We start from the raw sequence: 20,269 nt of genomic DNA on the forward strand, positions 1-20,269 counted from the left end.
TGGCATGAGCCACTGTACCTAGACAGCCTGTGAATTTTACTTATTTATTATTTTTATTTTTGAGACAGTCTTACTCTGCTGCCCAGGCTGGAGTGCAGCAGTGCAATCTTGGCTCACCACAACCTCTGCCTCTCGAGTTCAAGTGATTCTCGTGCCTCAGCCTCCTGAGTAGCTGGGATTACAGGCATGCATCACCACCCCCAGATAATTTTTGTATTTTTTAGTAGAGACAGGGTCTCACTACGTTGCCCAGGCTGGTCTCTCAACTCCTGAGCTCAAACGATCTGCCTATGTTGGCCTCCCAAAGTGTTGGGATTATAGGCAGGAGCCACCGCACCTGGCCCAGCCTATGAATTTTATCTATTTATTTATTTTTTGAGACGGAGTCTCGCTCAGTCGCCCAGGCTGGGGTGCAGTGGCACTGTCTTAGCTCACTGCAAGCTCTGCCTCCTGGGTTCACGCCATTTTCCTGCCTCAGCCTCCCGAGTAGCTGGGACTACAGGCGCCAGCCACCACACCTGGCTAATTTTTTTTTTTGTATTTTTAGTAAAGACTGGGTTTCACCATGTTAGCCAGGATGGTCTCGATCTACTGACCTTGTGATCCACCCGTCTCGGCCTCCCAAAGAGCTGGGATTACAGGCGTGAGCCACTGTGCCCAGCCATGAATTTTAAACTATACAACTAAAGTGGTCTGCTGTTAAATGTTATCGTGATCATTCTAACGTCAACAATCTTGACAATTCTGCCCAATTTCAGCATTTCAGGTTTCCAGTACTTAACTCATTCCTAAGTAAATAATACTACATTAGAAGGCAAGGTGACACACACCTGTAATCCCAGCACTTTGGGAGGCCGAGTCACGGGATCCCTTGAGCCCAGGAGTTCAAGACCAGCCTGGGCAATATGGCAAAACCTCATTTCTATAAAAAATACAAAACTTAGCTGGGCATAGTGGCACACGTCTGTAGTATCAGTTACTCAGGAGGCTGAGGTGGGAGGATCACCTGAGCCCAGGAATTCAACGCTGAAGTGAGCTACTATCTCTCCACTTCAGCTGGGTGACAGAACAAGACCTCGTCTCTGAAAAAAAAAAAAAAAAAGAAAGAAAAGAAAAGAAAAACTTGAAAGAGAAGAACTATTAAGGAAGGAAAAGGGTGATACATTTGGTTGTGTCTAAATTTACGAGGCTGCACGCAGTAGCTCATGCCTATAATCCCAGCACTGTGGGAGGCCGAGGTGGGTGGATCACTTGAGGTCAGGAGTTCGAGACCAGCCTGGCCAATATGGTGAAACCCCGTTTCTCCTAAAAATACAAAAATTAGCTGGGTGTGGTGGTGCATGCCTGTAATCCTAGCTACTCGAGAGGCTGAGGCAGGAGAATCGCTTGAACCCTGGAGGAGGAGGTTGCAAAACTCCGTCTTGAAAAAAAAAAGTAAGCCGGGCATGGTGGCTCACGCCTGTAATCCCAGCACTTTGGGAGGCCGAGGTGGGCGGATCACCTGAGGTGAGGAGTTGAGATCAGCCTCACCAACATGGAGAAACCCTACTGAAATACAAAATTAGCCAGGCGTGGTGGCACATGCCTGTAATCCCAGCTACTCAGGAGGCTGAGGCAGGAGAATCACTTGAACCCAGGAGGCAGAGGTCGCAGTGAGCTGAGATCCCGCCATTGCACTCCAGCCTGGGCAACAAGGGCAAAACTCCGTCTCAAAAAAAAAAAATTGACCTTGGGGAGCCCTAGGAGATGTGACTAGGAATTAGCTCCTTGTCTTTCAAGGCAGCTGAAACTGAAGGACAATTGTGTGGCTTGCCTACGGGGAGAAAGATGCCCTACATATCAAAATGTGATGGGTAAAGATTACAAACTGGTTTCAAATACCAGCCCTAAGTCAAAAAGGAGTGTGTTTCAGAAGAAGAGCCCTTTCTGGCCCCAGGTTTCAGACCTCCAGCCCAGAGCCAGGGTGAAAGACACTAGTTAGTCTGTTCTTTATTTTCCTTGGAAAATTACAGGGTTACTTATCAACAAAATAACTGTCCATCCGGTGGGGAAGTGCCATCCGGTGGCTTCTATGTACAGGCCCATCCCTGGGAACCACATTTCCAGAAGGGGCCTTCCCCTGAGGCCCCCATTGGCCCCCTCCCAGGTATCCAAGAATAAATCACACGGTGACAGCTGCTGGTGTGGGTGAGTGGGACCCAGGCCTACTACTGGGCCAGAGGGTTTGGGGGCCTCTCTCCTGGAAGCCTGCTCTTTCCACACCCCCTTTCCCAGCCAGGCTGTCTTGGACACTACCGGGGCTCCGCTGAGGGGCACATAATTCCCGCTTTGGACTTCTTTTGAGATGTCATTTTAACACTGAGGCATCCCGGCCTCCCTTCCCAGAAGATGGGTTATTTGCAGTGCTGTCTTTTAGTCCCGGTTTTTGTACAAAAACAATGATACTCCCCATTGGACTGTATTTTTGCCCAAGAAACAAAAGTGCCTTAACAGGTACAGTTCTGCTGGTCAATCTGCTTCCGGCAGGGCTCCATGGTGACAGCCACGCCCACCCCGCTCCGGCCCGATGTCATTCGGGTCACCTCACTCCAGGTGTCTGTATCTGGGTCGTAACACTCCACACTGTCCAGGAACGTGTGACCATCATAGCCTCCTGCAGGAAGAACAGAAGGGATGGTCACCACCTGTCACACCACATCCAAGAGCAAGGGACAGAAAGAGAGAGAAGCAGCTGTGAGATGCAAAAGTAGGCCGGGCGCGGTGGCTCACGCCTATAATCCTAGCACTTTGCAGGGCTGAGGCAGGAGGATTGCTTGAGGCCAGGAGTTCGAGGCCAGCCTGGGCAACATAGCAAAACCCTAGTCTCTTACTAAAAAAAAAAAAAAAAATGGCCAGGCATGGTAGCTCACACCTGTAATCTTTGGGAGACTGAGGTGGGTGGATCACTTGAGTCCAGGAGTTTGAGACCAGCCTGGGCAACATGGTGAAGCCCCATCTCTATAAAAAAACATAAAAATTTAGCCAGGCATGGTGGTGCACGCCTGTAGTCCTAGCTACTAGGGAGGCTGAGGTGGGGAGGATCAGTTGAGTCTGGGAGGCAGAGGTTGCAGTGAGCAGAGATTACACCACTGTACTCTAGCCTAGGCAACAGAGTGAGACCCTATCTCAAAATAAATAAATAAAAATAGGAAAACAGGCCACTCGTGGTGGCTCATGCCTGCAATCCCAGCACTTTGGGAGGCCAAGGTAGGCAGATCACCTGAGATCAGGAGTTCGAGACCAGCCTCACCAACATAGTGAAACCCTGTATCTACTAAAAATACAAAAATTAGATGCGCTTAGTGATGCACGCCTGTAATCTCAGCTACTTGGGAGACTGAGGTAGGAGAATCACTTGAACCCGGGAGGCGGAGATTGCAGTGAGCCGAGATCATGCCACTGCACTCCAGCCTGGTGACAGAGCAAGACTCCATTTCAAAATAAACAAATAAATAAATAAAAAATAAATAAATAAATAAAAACAAAATAAAATAAAGGCTGGGCGCAGTGGCTCATGCCTGTAATCCCAGGACTTTCGGAGGAGGCTGAGGCAAGTGGATCACCTGAGGTCAGGAGTTCGAGACCAGCCTGCCTAACATTGTGAAACCTCGTCTCTACTAAAAATACAAAATTGGCTGGGTGCGGTGGCTCACAGCTGTAATCCCATCCCTCTGGGAGGCCGAGGCGAGCAGATCACCTGAGGTCAGGAGTTCGAGACCAGCCTGACCAACATGGAGAAAACCCTTCTCTATTAAAAATACAGAATTAGCCGGGCGTGGTAGCGCATGCCTGTAATCTCAGCTACTTGGGAGGCTGAGGCAGGAGAATTGCTTGAACCTGCCAGGCAGAGGTTGCAGTGAGCCGAGATTGAGACACTGCACGCCAGCATGGGCAACAAGAGTGAAACTCTATCTCAAAAAAAAAAAAAATTAGCCAGGCGTGGTGGCGCGTGCCTGTATTCCCAGCTACTCAGGAGGCTGAGACAGGAGAATCACTTGAACCTGGGAGGCAGAGGTTGCAGTGAGCCAAGATTGCGCCATTGCACTCCAGCCTGGGCAACACGAGCAAAACCCTGTCTCAAAAAAAAATAAAATAAAATAAAATAAAAATAAATAAAACCATTAAGCTGGGCATGGTGGCTCACGCCTATAATACCAGCACTTTGGGAGGCTGAGGTGGGCGGATCACCTGAGGTCAGGAGTTTGAGACCAGCCTGACCAACATGGTGAAACCCCATTTCTACTAAAATACAAAAATTAGCCGGGCATAGTGGCAGGCGCCTATAATCTCAGCTATTTGGGAGGCTGATGGGGGAGAATCACTTGAAACCAGGAGGTGGAGGTTGCAGTGAGCTGAGATCACGCCATTGCACTCCAGCCTGGCAATAGAGCGAGACTCTGTCTCAAAAAAAATAAATAAATAACAGGCCGGGCGCGGTGGCTTACGCCTCTAATCTAGCACTTTGGGAGGCCGAGACAGGAGGATCACAAGGTCAGGAGTTCGAGACCAGCCTGGCCAACATGGTGAAACCCCGTCTCTACTAAAATACAAAAAATTAGCCTGGCGCGGTGGCATGCGCCTGTAGTCCCAGCTACTCAGGAGGCTGAGACAGGAGGATCGCTTGAACCCAGGAGGTGGAGGTTGCAATGAGCTGAGATCATTTCATTGCACTCCAGCCTGGGCAACATTGTGAGACTCCATCTCAAAAGAAAAAAAACATTAGCCAGGTGTGGTGGTGCACGCCTGTGGTCCCTGCTACTTGGGAGGCTGAGGCAGGAAGATGGCTGGAGCCCAGGCTGTTGAGGCTCCAGCGAGCTATGATCACACCACTGCACTCCAGCCTGGGCAACAGAGCGAGACCTTGTTTCTAAAAAAAAAAAAAAAGGAAAGCAAAAGCAGTCCACAAAAGATGGGGCTAGTCAGGACTCTTCCCTGCCCCCAGGGCCTCACCAAGGACGTAGATTCTCCCCTGGTGGACAGTGATCCCCAGGGCACTTCGCCGGTGCTTCATGGGGGCTACGAAAGTCCACGTCTCTGTTTCCACGTCATAGCGCTCCACGCTGTTCAGCTGGTCCTGACCATCATAGCCCCCAGCAGCATAGATACAGTTGTGCAGGACGCAGACGCCTAAAGGGCACCGTGCAGAGAAGGTGACTCTGGGGGTCTGGCTTTGGGAACCCCAGCCATCAACTCCTTGAGGGAGACCTTTCCTCTCCTCTCCCTTCTCACCCTCAGAAATGAAGTGGGGAGAGAGAGAAGCTTGGACTCTATCAGAATCCAGGGCTTCTGTGGTTACCCCAGCATGAGGGTTGCAACAGGGGGTCTCTCCCAGGCCTGGCTCAGTTTCACCCCAGGATGGTGGGGGTGTTCATGGGTGCTCCCCTCCCTACCGTCCCCACCCACCTGCCCCGCTTCGGATGGTGTTCATTGCTGTGATCATTCGCCACTCGTTCCTCTCTGGGTAGTAACACTCAGCTGAATTAAGGCGGTTTGTCCCGTCAAAGCCCCCCACGGCATAAAGCAGACGATTGAGGACAGCCACGCCCACCCCGATCCTTCGTGTCAGCATTGGGGCCACCAAGTGCCACTCGTCCCGCTCTGGCTCATACCTGCAAGGGCGTAAGAAAAATGGGGACAATGGCCATTATAGCTGACCTTCGTGGAATACTTAAGGGCCCAATACTCTTTTTTTTTCCCTTAAAGAGACAGGGTCATCGGGCGCGGTGGCTCATGCCTGTAATCCCAGCACTTTGGGAGGCCGAGGAGGGCGGATCACCTGATCTCAGGAGTTTGAGACCAGCCTGGCCAACATGGTAAAACCCTGTCTCTACTAAAAATACAAAATTTAGCTGGGTGTGATGGCGGGTGCCTGTAATCCCAGCTACTCGGGAGGCTGAGGCGAGATAATCGCTTGAACCCGGGAGGCGGAGGTTGCAGCGAGCCGAGATCATGCCACTGCACTCCAACCTGGGCGACAGAGTGAGACTCCGTCTCAAAAAAAAAAAAAAAAAAATAGAGACAGGGTCCAGGCTGGAGTGCAGTGGTGCAATCACAGCTCACTGAAGCTTCAAACTTTTTTTTTTTTTTTTTGAGATGGAGTGCAATGGTGAGAGCAATGGCTCACTGCAACCTCCACCTCCTGGGTTCAAGCAGTTATTCAGCCACAGCCTCACAAGTAGGTGGGATAACAAGCACCCACCACCACGCCCGACTAATTTTTGTATTTTTAGTAGAAATTGGGTTTCGCCATGTTGGCCAGGCTGGTCTCGAACAGCTGACCTCAAGTGATCTGCCTGCCTCAGCTTTCCAAAGGGCTGGGATTACAGGCATGAGCCACCACGCCCAGCCTGCAGCTTCAAACTCTTGGGCTCCAGGGACCCTCCTGGCTCAGCCTCCTGAGTAGCTGGGACTACAGGTGCACACCACTGTGCCCACCTCCACTCGAACTCTAGTGCTTGCAGTCGTTCTCCAAGGATTGGTATCAGCAACTCCATTTTCCAAATGAGGAAACTGAGCCTCCTAGCCATCAATTGCTCAAGTTCAAAAACACATCTGATAAACCCCTAGTGGCTCAGCCAGATCCCCCACTTCACAGATAACAAGATAATGTCTCAGAAAGGAGAAATCACACATTCAGCATCACTCTTTGAGCATCAAAGAGTCCTTTAGGTCTGGCACAGTGGCTCATGCCTGTAATCGCAGCACTTTGGGAGGCTGGGGTGGGAGAATCTCTTGAGGACAGGAGTTCAAGACCAGCCTGGCCAACATGGTGAAACCCCATCTCTACAAAAGATACAAAAATTAGCCAGGTGTGGTGGTGGGCACCTGTAGTCCCAGCTACTCCGGGGGCTGAGGCAGGAGAATCACTTGAACCTAAGAGGCGAGGTTGCAGTGACCAAAGATGGCGCCAATGCACTCCAGCCTGGGCAACAGAGCAAGAGAGACAGAGTCTTACTCTATTGCCCAGGCTCGTCTCCTGGATTTAAGCAATCCTCCCACCTCAGCCTCCCAAAGTCCCGGATTACAGGTATGGGCCACAGCGTCTGGCCCAACAATTTCAAACTGATGGAACATTTTCCAAATCCGCACAAAGGAACCATATGGGTTTGTGACAGTCCCCTAAGCATTTCCCAGCCCCAGGCACAGAATCCGAGGTCACTGGTTAGAACTCTCCAGGGAGCTTAGCTTCATCCTGAGGCCTCCATTCCCTGAAGACAGGGAGAGGAAACAGCCTCAGGAAGAATCCCCGGAACTCAGTGTCTTGGGACTTGCCAGGAGAAGGACCCTCTGAGCCCACCCCCAGGCCCTGCCACTCACCTCTCCACACTGTTGTGGTGGATGCAGCCGTGGGAGCCACCCACTGCATAGATGTGCCCATCGATGACCCCCACCCCGATGCGGTTGCGGGGCACGCTCATGGGGGCGCAGGGCGACCACTGATTGGTCATGGGGTTGTAACAGTCCAGGGCGCTGGAGTCGGTGTTGCCGTCGGGGGAGTTGTTCCTGCCGCCCACGGCGTACAACAGCCCGCCCACCACGCAGCCGGCCAGGCCGCTCCGTGGCACCTGCAGGTCCGCCAACCGGAGCCAGGTGCCGTCACTGGGGTTGTAAGCCTCCAGGTAGCTGAGCGACTGTCGGAAGTAGCCGCCCGCGGTGTAGATCAGGCGGCCCACCTTGGGCGCCCGGCAGGGCATCACCTGCGTGGGCTTGTGCAGGGTGAGCTCCTCAAAGATCTTGACCAGGTAGTCCTTGCAGCGGGAGTCAGACTGCAGGATCTCGCACTTCTGCAGCTGCATCTGCAGGAAGTTCGGCGTCAACGAGTGGCAGCGCACGGCCCGCAGCAGCGCCTGGACGTAGAACCGTCGCTGTTCGCAGTCGTACTTGACCCAGTTGATGCAGGCGTGGAAGACCTCGGACTCGCAGCGCACGTTCAGGTCGTCCCGGCTGATGAGGGTCACCAGTTGGCAGTGGGACAGGTTGAAGAACTCCTCTTGCTTGGCCACCTGCAGAGGGCGACAGTGGGACGGGCTGACTACCCAGTCACCCCCACACCTCACCAAGCAGGACCGGGACAAGTAACTCATCACTGCGGCTGACAGTCTCAGCTTCCTCATCTGCTAAATGGGGATTCAAATAATAGGAACCGCATACATTGTGATGACTAAATGAGTTAATACTGCCGGGCGCGGTGGCTCACGCCTGTAATGCCAGCACTTTGGGAGGCCCAGGCTGGCGGATCACGAGGTCAGGGGTTGAGAGACCAGCCTGGCCAATATGGTGAAACCCCATCTCTACTAAAAATACAAAAATTACCCAGGTGTAGTGGCACATGCCTCTAGTTCCAGCTACTCGGGAGGCTGAAGCAGGGGAATCGCTTGAACCCGGGAGGCGGAGGTTGCAGTGAGCTGATATTGCGCCACTGCACTCCAGCCTGGGCAACAGAGCAAGACTCTGTCTCAAAGAAAAAAAAAAGAGTTAATATTATGTGCCAGGTATGTCATCAGGACTCAGGAAAATGGGCAAAGACTCAGTAGATCGTGTACCCTGGGGTAGCATTTGGTTTTGGTTTTTGGTTTTTGAGATAGAGTCTCGCTCTGTCACCCAGGCTGGAGTGCAGTGGCATGATCTAGGCTCACTGTAACCTTCGCCTCCCAGGTTCAAGCAATTCTCCTGCCTCAGCCTCTCAAGTAGCTGGCATTACAGGCACCCAACACCATGTTTGGTTAATTTTTATTTTATTTTTTTTTGATATGGCGTCTTAGTCTGTTGCTCAAGCTGGAGTGCAGTGGTGTGATCTTGCTTCACTGCAACCTCCGCCAACCAGGTTCAAGTGACACTCCTGCCTCAGCCTCCCGAGTAGCTGGGATTACAGGAGCGTGCCTCCACAGTGGCTAATTTTTTTTTTTTTTTTTTTTTTGAGACAGAGTCTCGCTCTGTCGCCCAGGTTGGAGTGCAGTGGAGTGATCTCGGCTTGCTGCAACCTCCGCCTCCTGGGTTCACGCCATTCTCCTGCCTCAGCCTCCTGAGTAGCTGGGACTATAGGTGCCTGCAACCATGTCTGGCTAAGTTTTTTTTGTATATATTTTTTAGCAGAGACGGGGTTTCACCGTGTTAGCCAGGATGGTCTTGATCTCCTGACCTTGTGATCCACCCGTCTCGGCCTCCCAAAGAGCTGGGATTGCAGGTATGAGCCACCATGCCCGGCCATTTTTTTGTATTTATTTTTAGTAGAGACCGGGTTTCACTATGTATTTTTAGTAGAGATGGGGTTTCTTCATGTTGGCCAGGCTGGTCTAGAACTCTTTTTTTTTTTTTTTTGAGAGAGAGAGTCTCACTTTGTCACACAGGCTGGAGTGCAGTGGCGCGATCTTGGCTCACTGCAAGCTCCGCCTCCCAGGTTCACGCCATTCTCCTGCCTCAGCCTCCTGAGTAGCTGGGACTACAGGGGCCCACCACCGTGCCTGGCTAATTTTTTTTGTGTTTTTAGTAGAGACAGGGTCACTGTGTTAGCCAGGATGGTCTTGAACACCTGACCTCGTGATCCGCCCACCTCGGCCTCCCAAAGTGCTGGGATTACAGGTGTGAGCCACCGCACCTGGCCGGTCTCGAACTCTTGACCTTAGGTGATCTGCCCATCTCAGCCTCCCTAAGTGCTAGGATTACAGGCGTGAGCCACTGGACCCGGCCTGTTTTTACTTTTGAAACAGAGTTTTGCTCTGTCACCTAGGCTGTAGTGCAGCAGCACGATCATAGCTCACTGCAGCCTTGAACTCCTGGGGGCAAACGATCTTCCCACCTCAGCCTCCCGAGTCGCTGGGACTACAGGTGTGTGCCACCATGCACAGCTAATTTTCATATTTTTATGGTAGAGATGGGGTTTCACCATGTTGGCCAGGTTGGTCTGGAACTCCTGATCTCAAGTGGCCCACCCCCTTGCCTTCCAAAGTGCTGGGATTACAGGCATGAGTCACCGTGTCCGGCTGTTGGTCTTAAACTCTTGAGCTCAAATGATTCTCCTACTTCAGCCTCCTGAGGATTACAGGTGTGCATCGCCATATCTGGCTTGGCTTTTTTTTTTTTTTTTTGAGACGGAGTCTCGCTCTGTCACCCAGGCTGGAGTGCAGGGGCGTGATCTTGGCTCACTGCAAGCTCCGCCTCCCGGGTTCACGCCATTCTCCTGCCTCAGCCTCCCGAGTAGCTGGGACTACAGGTGCCCACCATCACACCTGGCTAATTTTTGTTTTTGTATTTTTAGTAAGAGACGGGATTTCACCGTGTTAACCAGGCTGGTCTTGAACTCCTGACCTCAGGTGATCCGCCCGCCTCAGCCTCCCAAAGTGCTGGGATTACAGGTGTGAGCCACCGCGCCCGGCCTCTGAGTTTTCTGTTTCTTTCTTTTTTTCTTTTTTTTGAGATGGAGTCTCGCTCTGCCGCCCAGGCTGGAGTGCAGTGACACGATCTTGGCTCACTGCAAGCTCTGCCACCCGGATTCATGCCATTCTCCTGCCTCAGCCTCCCGAGTAGCTGGGACTACAGGTGCCAGCCACCACATCCAGCTAATTTTTTGTATTTTTAGTAGAGACGGGGTTTCACCATGTTAGCCAGGATGGTCTTGATCTCCTGACCTCGTGATCTGCCCGCCTCGGCCTCCCAAAGTGCTGGGATTACAGGTGTGAGCCACCACGCCGGGCCCATGAGTTGGAATTTTGATCTGACTACTTCGTAGGTGTGTGACTTGGGCAAATCTCTGAAATGTCCATGCCTTGGTTTTCCTCCTCTGTAAAATGGGATTATATTAATGGCCACCTCAAAGTAAGGCTACTCCTAGGGTATACAGAGCCCTGGATAAATATTTCTTGTAGCCAGGTGTGGTGGCTCACGCCTGTAATCCTAGTACTTTGGGAGACCAAGGCAGAAAGATTGCTTGAGCCCAGAAGTTTAAGACCGGCCTGGGCAACATAGTGAGACCTCATCTCTACCAAGAAAAGATTCAAAAATTAGCCAAGCATGATAGCTCACGCCTGTAGTCCCAGCTACTCAGGAGACTGAGGTGGGAGGATCACTTGAGCCCAGGAGCCGGAGTTTTTGTGATGAGCAGAGATCGTGCCACTGAAGTCCAGCCTGGGTGACAGAGTGAGACCCTGTCTGTCTCTATTTCAAAAAAAAAAAAAGAGGGCCGGGCGCGGTGGCTCACGCTTGTAATCCCAGCACTTTGGGAGGCCGAGGCGGGCAGATCACAAGGTCAGGAGATCGAGACCACGGTGAAACGCCGTCTCTACTAAAAATACAAAAAAAATTAGCCGGGTATGATGGCGGGCGCCTGTAGTCCCAGCTACTCGGAGAGGCTGAGGCAGGAGAATGGCGTGAACCCGGGAGGCGGAGCTTGCAGTGAGCCGAGATCGCGCCACTGCACTCCAGCCTGGGCGACAGAGCGAGACTCTGTCTCAAAAAAAAAAAAAAAAAAAAAAGAGGCTGGGCGCGGTGGCTCACGCCTGTAATCTCAACATTTTGGGAGGCTGAGGTGGGCGGATCACTTGAGGTAAGGAGTTCCAGACCAGCCTGGCCAACATGGTGAAACCCTGTCTCTACTAAAAATACAAAAATTAGCTGGCGTGGTGGTGCACACCTGTAATCCCAGCTACTTGGGAGGCTGAGGCATGAGAATCGCTTGAACCCAGGACATGGAGGCTTGCAGTGAGCCGAAATCTCGCCACTGCACTCCAGCCTGGGCGACAGAGTCAGACTCAGTCTCAGAAACAAAAAAGGGCCGGGGGGTGGGGGGCGGGCGCGGGTGCAGTCTCGTGCCTGTAATCCCAGCACACTTAGGGGGGCCAAGGCAGGCAGATCACCTGAGCTCAGGGGTTCGAGACCAGCCTGGCCAACATGGTGAAACCCCATCTGTACTAAAAATATTTTTAAAAAATTAGCTGGGCATAGTGGTAGGCGCCTGTAATCCCAGCTACTTGGGAGGCTGAGGCAGAAGAATTGCTTGAACCCGGGAGATGGAGGTTGCAGTGAGCTGATACAGTGCCACTGCATGCCAGCCTGGGTGACAGAGTGAGACTTCGTCTCAAAAAAAAAAAAAGTTGTCAGGCACTCGTCTATATAATCAATTTTAATCTAGTACCCCATGCTCACACAAACACAAGAAAGAAACACCGTATATGTTTCTCCTACTCTATAGAACACTTTCCTAGAAGCTGCAGGCCCTAGGACTAATGCCAGAGAGCCCTGGGGCATCTGATCAACCCCACATGTAACATAGAGGGTAGGAATCTATCCCTGAAGCAGAGAAATGGAGATCAGTGTAACATCCATCCCAGCTGGTACCAGCCAGTGCGGGACTTAGAAAATTTCCAGGAAGGAACACCAAGGCATAGGACTCCCGAAGGCTTGGGGCCTGGGGCACTGCCCTGCTTGCCTAGGCTGAAGGGTAGTACTGCTTCATAGGATGGTTGGGAACAGTCAATGATGCAAAGGACGTAAATCACTTAGAACAGGGGCTGGCCCACAGCAAGTGCTCAATAAACACTTCTTGGCCTGGTGCTGGTGTGGTGCTTCATACCTGTAATCCCAACACTATGGGAGGCCAAAGCCAGAGGATTGTTCAAAGCCAGGAGGTTCGAGACCAGTCTCAGCAACATAGCAAGACCCTGTCTCTACAAAAAAAATTTAAAAACTAAAAAATTAGCCATGCGTGGTGTTGCATACCTATAGTCCCAGCTACTCAGGAGGCTGAGGTAGGAGGCCTCCTTGAGCCCTAGAGTTGGCGGCTACAGTGAGCTCTGACGGCACCACTGTACTCCAGCCTGGGGACAGAGCAAGACCTCATCTCTTCAAAAACTTTTTTTTTTTTTTTTGAGACAGAGTTTCACTCTTATTGCCCAGGCTGGAGTGCAATGGTGCAATCTCAGCTCACTGCAACCTCCGCCTCCTGAGTTCAAGCGATTCTCCTGCCTCAGCCTCCCGAGTAGCTGGCATTACAGGTATGCACCATCACGCCAGGCTAATTTTGCATTTTTAATAGAGACATGGTTTCTCCATGTTGGTCAGGCTGGTCTTGAACTCCTGACCTCAGGTGATCTGCCCGCCTCGGCCTTCCAAAGTGCTGGGATTACAGGCATAAGCCACCGCGCCAGGGTTTTTTTTTTTTTTTTTTTTTTTGAGACAGAGTCTCGCTCTGTTGCCCAGGCTGGAGTGCAATGGCGCGATCTCGGCTCACTGTAACCTCCACCTCCCTGGTTCAAGCGATTCTCCTGTCTCACCCTCTCGAGTAGCAGGAACTATAGTCACATGCCACCACACCTAGCTAGTTTTCTCTTTTTGTATTTTTATTAGAGACGGGGTTTCACCATATTGTCAGGCTGATCTCAAACTCCTGACCTCAGGTGAGCCACCCACCTCAGCCTCCCAAAGTGCTGGGATTACAGGCATGAGCCACTGGGCCCTGCCCTCTCTTGTCAATTTCTGAAGATAATTTCCTTCACTGAGAAACAAAAATGAAACCAAAAACAGTATAAGGACATTGCGTGGATCAAAGAAAACATGACTAAGGTTCAGACTTATAGCTTGCAGCCTGTCACGGGTGTCCAATAAACATTTGCTGACTGCCTGAAAGGCTGGGCTACCCTAGGATTTGGCTGCTGTTCACTGCACTCTGTCCCCACCTTTGACCCCAGAGAAACCAGGGAGCCCAGAGACATATGAAGACCTCACTTCCCCAGCTGTTCACCAGTCTCCCCACATGTGTAGACAAGGAACTCAGAACCCCAGTTGTTTTTTAATTTTTTTTTTGAAACTGAGTCTCGCTCTGTCGTGCAAGCTGGGGTGCAGTGGCTCAATCTCAGCTCACTGCAACCTCTGCCTCTCGGTTCAAGCGATTCTCCTGCCTCAGCCTCCTGAGCAGCTGGGACTACAGGCGCCCGCCACCAGGCCTGGTTAATTTTTATATTTTTAGTAGAGATGGGTTTTAGCTATGTTGGCCAGGCTGGTCTCGAACTCCTTACCTCAGGTGATCCACCCACCTCGGCCTCCCAAAGTTTTGGGATTACAGGTGTGAGCCACCACGCCCGGCCCCAGTTGTTTTTTGTTTGTGTGTTTGTTTAGAGACAGGGTGTCATTATGTTGCCTGGGCTGGTCTTGAACTCTTGGCCTCAAGCAATCCCCCCGCCTTGGCCCCTCAAACTGTGGGGACTACACCACCGTACCCAGCCCAGAACCTCCTTTTTCTCCGGTTTCCTGCCTTCATATCTCAAGGGGAGACAGTGATGAGCACTCATCCATCCCTGGTCCTTCTCCTAACACTGCCCCCAGCCCCACTTCCCCGCTCACCTCCCCGAAATGCATGTAGATGTACTCCCGGGCACGCTGGTGCAACTCCACACAGCCAATCTGCTCAGCGAAGTTGGCAATGCCAATGGCATTGCTGGGGTCCAGCTGCTGCACCAGGAAGTCACTGCAGGCACGGACAACGCTGTCGATCTGGTACATGACAGCACCGTTCATGACGTGGAGGACACACTTCTCACCCATGGAGATGGAGGCCGTGTAGGCAAATTCGATGAGGCGTTCCATGACCTTGGGGTGGATACCCTCGATGGACACCACCTCCATGCCCTGCTCCCGCAGCCCGTTGGTGAACATGGCCTTGAAGACGGGGCTGGATGAGGCCAGCACCACCTTATGGGCCATGAACTGGGCAGCTGGTGCGTCCTGGTACTTGACCTGCAGTGTGACGTCACACAGCTGCTGGCTGAGCCGCAGCTCGTTCATGATGCCAAAGGCCTGCTTGGTATGATCCTCCAGGGTGTAGCTGAAGGTGCGGTTGCCATGCTGGGAGGGCGTCACCTCCGCCTTGCACTCAGTGGAGGCGTACATCACCGCGTCCCCTGCCCCCTCAGGGCACTGTGACTGCAGGGGCAGGAATCGGCTGCAGGCCCCAGCCCCGCTAGGCCTGGGATCTGGCTGCATGGGGTTCCAGAAGATAAGCAACACCACTACCTCTGGCACTCAGGGGCCTGGAGGGGAGAGAGCACAGGGCAGGGGGCAGGGGTTGGGGCTGGGCCAGCACCTGCCGGGCCTTGTTTTGTAAGATAAAGCAGTTCCTAGGTCAGTTTTCCTGCAAAGTAGGTGAAGCAGAGTCCATTTGCAAACTTGCAAACTTCTGACCAGCCCAAGAGCCCATCTTAAAACATAGGTGAGGTCATGTCTCTCCCCTGCTCTGGATCCTCCAGTGCCTCCCACAGTACCTAGTAAAACTGAATTCCTCAACAGCCTGCAAAGCCCTACACAATTAGCCCCTGCCACCTCTCCTCTTTGATCACTCTGCTTCAGCAATCTGGTGGCCTTTCCCTTTCTAGAGCATGTTGAGTTCATTCCTTCATGTGCCTCACCATTTATTGGGCATCTACTGTATGCCAGGCACTGATCTGTGTGCTAAAGACACAGCAGTGAGCAAAACACACACACAAAAAGCCAGAGCTGACAACTGCAGGGAGGAGCAATCATAAACTAAAATAAGCAAGACCCGGAAAATCATCTTCATGAAGAAAATTACAACAGCATTGTGACAATGTGAGAATCGGGTGCAGTTTTTTTGTTGTTGTTGTTGTTTTGTTTTGTTTTTGTTTTTTTTTTTTTTTTAAGATGGAATCTCACTGTCACCCAGGCTGGAGTGCAGTGGCTCGATCTTGGCTCACTGCAACCTCCGCCTCCCAGGTTCAAGCGATCCTCCTGCCTCAGCCTCCCGAGTAGCTGGGACTACAGGCGCCCGCCACCACACCCAGCTAGTTTTTATATTTTTAGTAGAGACTGGGTTTCGCCATGTTGGCCAGGCTGGTCTCAAACTCCTGACCTCAAGTGATCCGCCTGCCTTGGCATCCCAAAGTGCTGGGATTACAGGCGTAAGCCACCATGCCTGACCCGGGGTGCAGTTTTTTAAAATCTGGCAGACCCAGCCTCTTTGAGAAGGTGAGGTTGGAGCTGAGACAAGGATGAAAATTATTATAAAGTGGAAGGCTGGGGAGTAGTTTTCCAGGCAGAGGAAACAGCAAGTGCAGTGACTCAGAGGCTGACAGTCAATCTGGAGAATTGGGAAGGAGTGCGGTGAGAGCTAAGGACTTAAGGAAGGGTTTCATGGAAACCCCTGGAGCCTGGAGGGCCAAGAGATGAGTTATGTGTTTTGTGTTTTGTTTTTCGAGACAGAGTCTCGCTGTGTTGCCCAGGCTGGAGTACAGTGGTGCGATCTTGGCTCACTGCAACCTCTGCCTCCTGAGTTCAAGATATTCTCGGCCGGGCGCGGTGGCTCACGCCTGTAATCCCAGCACTTTGGGAGGCCGAGGTGGGCAGTTCACAAGGTCAGAAGATTGAGACCATCTGGCTAACATGGTGAAACCCCGTCTCTACTAAAAATACAAAAAATTAGCCTGGCATGGTGGCGGGTGCCTGTAGTCCCAGCTACTCGGGAGGCTGAGGCAGGAGAATGGCATGCACCCGGGAGGTGGAGCTTGCAGTGAGCTGAGATCGCACCACTGCACTCCAGCCTGGGTGACAGAACAAGACTCCATCTCAAAAAAAAAAAAAAAAAAAAAAAAAAAATAGAGATATTCTCATACTTCGGCCTCCTGAGTAGCTGGGATTACAAGCACCAGCCACGACGATGGGCTAATTTTTTGTATTTTTAGTAGAGATGGGGTTTCACCATGTTGGCCAGGGTGGTCTCGACCTCCTGGCCTCAAGTGATCCCCCTCCTCGACCTCCCAAAATGCTGGGATTACAGGCATAGGCTGCTGTGCCCAGATGTGAGTTATGTTTTGAAAGGAGTGGGGGATCTCCAAGTGGCTCCCCACAAGTGGATCTGCAGGTTCTCACTCCCCTCTTTCTGGGCTCAATTCAAAGTCCCCTCTTCCCTGTTTTATTTTCATCATTGCGCTTGTCAGGAACTGAAATGACCTCCTTTGCTTGTCTGTTGATCGACTGTCTCTCGTCCCCGGCCCCGGCACCTCAAATGGCAGGGAGACCTATGTAGGTCGGCGTCGGGCCAACCCTCTCCTGTGCCTCCCGCCTGGGGCCTGGCACTGCGCAGGGGTCAGTAAACGGGTGTGTTGGCTAACTGCCTGTGTCACCATGCCTGCCAGAGCGGCCTCCTCCACCCTCCCTGGGTGCCACTTGGCCCCCACTCTGGTGCCAAGGCCCTGGGTTTGCCTCTCGGTCTTTGGCCAATCGGCCAACAATGCCCCTTGGGCACCGGGCACTTCCCCCACCCTACAAAGCGGCAAGTGGGCGACTGCGCATGCCCCTCCTGAGCCTCCACCAGGCCCAGTGAGGCGAGGAAGTGACCCCACCGCGGCCTCTCGGCTGCCAACCCCAGAACGCAGATCGAGCCCCCCAACACCTCGGAGCCCCCGGGCCTCCGTCTGCGCGGCGCCTCCTGGTTCTCTCGCTCGGTTTCCGCCGCTCCCGGGCCACCCCGAGAGTTGCGCCGTCCAACAAAAAGATCCACCTAGGCCGCGCCCTCCTGGCTCTCCGAGTCCTAGCGGGGAACTCGAAGGCTCCCTGGGCCGTGGCGCCGGGTTTCCTGGTCTCCGGGCACGGCTGCAGGGGCGCTTGCGGCCCGCGATGCCCGCAGCCCGGGCACATCCCGCCTCACTCACCCCGCCATGGCCGCGCTCCGGCTCCGCCTCCACCGCCCGAGCCCCGGCGCCTCCATCGCTGCGCGTGGGGGAGGCGCGAAACGCGCGCAGGTCACCATGACTAAGCAGAGCCGGGCGCCCGCCGTGTCACAATAAAAGTCCCCGGTCCCTGGCCTCGGGCGGTAGGGACGGCTGAGGGGCCGCTCCCCACCCCCGCCCACGCCTGCTGTCGCCCAGCTGCGAGGCCACCACGGCGCCCAGCATGGCGGCGGGGCGGGGGCACGCGACCCTGAGCGCGCTCAGCCGCGTGGTCCGAGTCGCGGGGAGTCTGAACCCCAAGTTCCAGGCCTGCGCGCCCCGGCCCGCACCAGGGGTGGGGTGGACACCCCTCCCCGTTGCTGCTGCCCAAGCGCTCACCTCAGCCCCCGGGTCGCCTCCGTAGGGGGTCCCTCGGGGTGAGGATGGCCGGGGCGCGCAGGGGCTCCGGGCACGGTGATGCCACCCGCGCACTGCGCTTCCAGGAAGCCGAGGGGCCGCGGCCCGGTCCAGGCGATTCCTGCCTTACCTTAGCTGTAGGGGACCCGCGGGCGCCTCCGCCGTCGGGGGGCCTCGGCTCCAGGGCTGCGTGGCCTGCGGGGTCTTGGTTGTCGGATGGGGAGCGGCCTCGGGACGCCCGAAAAGGAAGCGGGGAGAGGGCGGAAAGGGCGCGGCGGGGAAGGAGCGGCGATTCTCCCGCCCTTCCCACAGGTGCCCGGCGCCCGTCGGCGAGGAGTGGGCATCGGGCGGGGGCGCACAGCCAGGCCCACCTTCTCACTGTCCCTTCCATCTCCCGGTTTCGTTGCCGGATGTCTCCTCGCGGGGCTGCGCGCCACCACCTGCTATTCTCCTTTTAACAACGCACAGCGCGGGCCTCGTGGTCCGGCGGCCGCAGGATCTAGGGAAAATTGTCTACCTCGCTAGGTTTTCTTTTCTTTTCTTTCTTTCATCTTTTTTTTTTTTTTTTTTTTTTGAGACGGAATTTCGCTCTTGTTGCCCAGGCTGGAGTGCAATGGCGCGATCTCAGCTCATCGCAACCTCCGCCTCCCAGGTTCAAGCGATTCTCCTGCCTCAGCCTCCCGAGTAGCTGGGATTACAGGCATGTACCACCACTCCCGGCAAATTTTGTATTTTTAGTAGAGACGGGGATTTCTCCATGTTGGTCAGGCTGGTCTCGAACTCCTGACTTCAGGTGATCCCCCCCCCCCCCCCCGCCGCCTTGGCCTCCCAATGTGCTGGGATTACAGGCGTGAGCCACTGCGCCGGCTCTTTCTTTCTTTTCCCTTTCTTTCTTTCTTTCTTTCTTTCTTTCTTTCTTTCTTTCTTTCTTTTCTTTCTTTTTCTTTCTCTCTCTCTCTCTTTCTTTCTTTCGTTCTTTTTTTTTTCCTTTAGAGACAAGGTCTCGCTCTGATCTGCATGCCCAGGCTGGAGTGCAGTGGCGCAATCGCGGCTCACTACAGTCTCGAGCTCCTGGCCTCAAGCGATCCTCCCACCTCAGCCTTCTGAGTAGCTGGGACCACAGACACGCGCCACCACACCCGGCTAATTTTTAGTTTTTGTTTGTTTGTTTTTCTGTAGAGAAGAGATCTCGCGATGTTGCCCAGGCTGGTCTTGAACACCTGGGTTTAAGAGATCCTGACTCCATTGGCCTCCCAAAGTTCTGGGATTATAGGTGTGAGGCGCTGTGCCCAGGCCCAAGGTTTTCCTTGCCTTTTTTTTTTTTAATTGAGACAGTCTCTCACTGTCGCCTGGGCTGGAGTGTAGTAGCTGGATCTTGGCTCGCTGCAACCTCTGCCTCCCGGGTTCAAAAAATTCTGCCTCAGCCTCCCAAGTAGCTGGGATTACAGGCGCCCGCCACCATGCCCAGCTAATTTTTTATATTTTTAGTACAGATGGGGTTTCACCATGTTGGCCAGGATGGTCTCAAACCCCTGACCTCATGATCCGCCGGCCTCAGCCTCCCAAAGTGTTGGGATTACAGGCGTGAGCCACTGCGCCCGGCCTTCCTTGTCTTTATTTTTGATTTACTTCCTATCAAGAGGCGCGTGGCACCCGTCTTTGGGGGGTTCAAACCCTGGATCTGCCTCTTACTAGCTCAGTGCCTGTGGGCACTTACTTAGTTCTCTATGGTTCAGTTTCCTCTCTATAAAAGGTAATAATATCATAGCACCTACCTACCAGATTATCATTAAGACTAAATGCAGGGCCGGGCGCGGTGGCTCACACCTGTAATCCCAGCATTTTGGGAGGCCGAGGTGGGCAGATCACGAGGTCAGGAGATCCAGACCATCCTGGCTAACATGATGAAACCCCGTCTCCACTAAAAATACAAAAAATTAGCCGGGCGTGGTGGCGGGCGCCTGTAGTCCCAGCTACACAGGAGGCTGAGGCAGGAGAATGGCGTGAACCGGAGAGGCAGAGGTTGCAGTGAGCTGAGATCATCCCACTGCACTCCAGCCTGGGCGACAGAGCGAGGCTCTGACTCAAAAATAAATAAATAAATAATAAAAATACTAAATGCGAATGCTAGCGCCCAAGAGCCAGAAACCATTGCTATTTTTCAT

The 20,269-nt window shown here is 53.3% G+C and overlaps 1 protein-coding gene across 5 annotated transcripts; it reads right to left on the reverse strand.

Annotated features, from left to right (window-relative positions):
* Window positions 1-1,964: 1,964 nt before the first annotated feature.
* KEAP1 (kelch like ECH associated protein 1) lies at window positions 1,965-18,345 on the reverse strand. Of its 5 annotated transcripts, none has more exons than XM_055238530.2 (6): window positions 18,235-18,345; window positions 14,371-15,056; window positions 7,357-8,042; window positions 5,443-5,648; window positions 4,990-5,166; window positions 1,965-2,653 (listed from the first exon to the last, which is right to left on the reverse strand). In XM_055238530.2, the coding sequence occupies exons 2-6, from the start codon at window positions 15,007-15,009 to the stop codon at window positions 2,487-2,489; spliced, it is 1,875 nt and encodes a 624-aa protein (XP_055094505.1). In that variant the 5' UTR covers window positions 15,010-15,056; window positions 18,235-18,345; the 3' UTR covers window positions 1,965-2,486. The 5 variants fall into 5 exon arrangements, with proteins under 5 accessions (XP_055094505.1, XP_055094506.1, XP_055094507.1 ...); XM_055238531.2 differs by lacking the exon at window positions 18,235-18,345 and adding an exon at window positions 17,691-18,198; XM_055238532.2 differs by lacking the exon at window positions 18,235-18,345 and adding an exon at window positions 17,432-17,717.
* Between the last annotated feature and the right edge of the window lie 1,924 nt (window positions 18,346-20,269).

The sequence above is a fragment of the Symphalangus syndactylus genome, chromosome 13 (genome assembly GCF_028878055.3).
Source record: "Symphalangus syndactylus isolate Jambi chromosome 13, NHGRI_mSymSyn1-v2.1_pri, whole genome shotgun sequence".
In the NCBI taxonomy this organism is placed as follows: domain Eukaryota; kingdom Metazoa; phylum Chordata; class Mammalia; order Primates; family Hylobatidae; genus Symphalangus; species Symphalangus syndactylus.

Excerpts from the sequence above, each read along its gene's own strand:
- KEAP1 (XM_055238530.2), bottom strand. The coding sequence starts at position 15,009 with ATGCAGCCAGATCCCAGGCCTAGCGGGGCTGGGGCCTGCAGCCGATTC. Across the intron at positions 8,043-14,370 it reads TCTACATGCATTTCGGGGAG|GTGGCCAAGCAAGAGGAGTT; the intron begins GTGAGCGGGGAA and ends CGCCCTCTGCAG. Across the intron at positions 5,167-5,442 it reads CACCATCCGAAGCGGGGCAG|GCGTCTGCGTCCTGCACAAC; the intron begins GTGGGTGGGGAC and ends GGTGCCCTTTAG.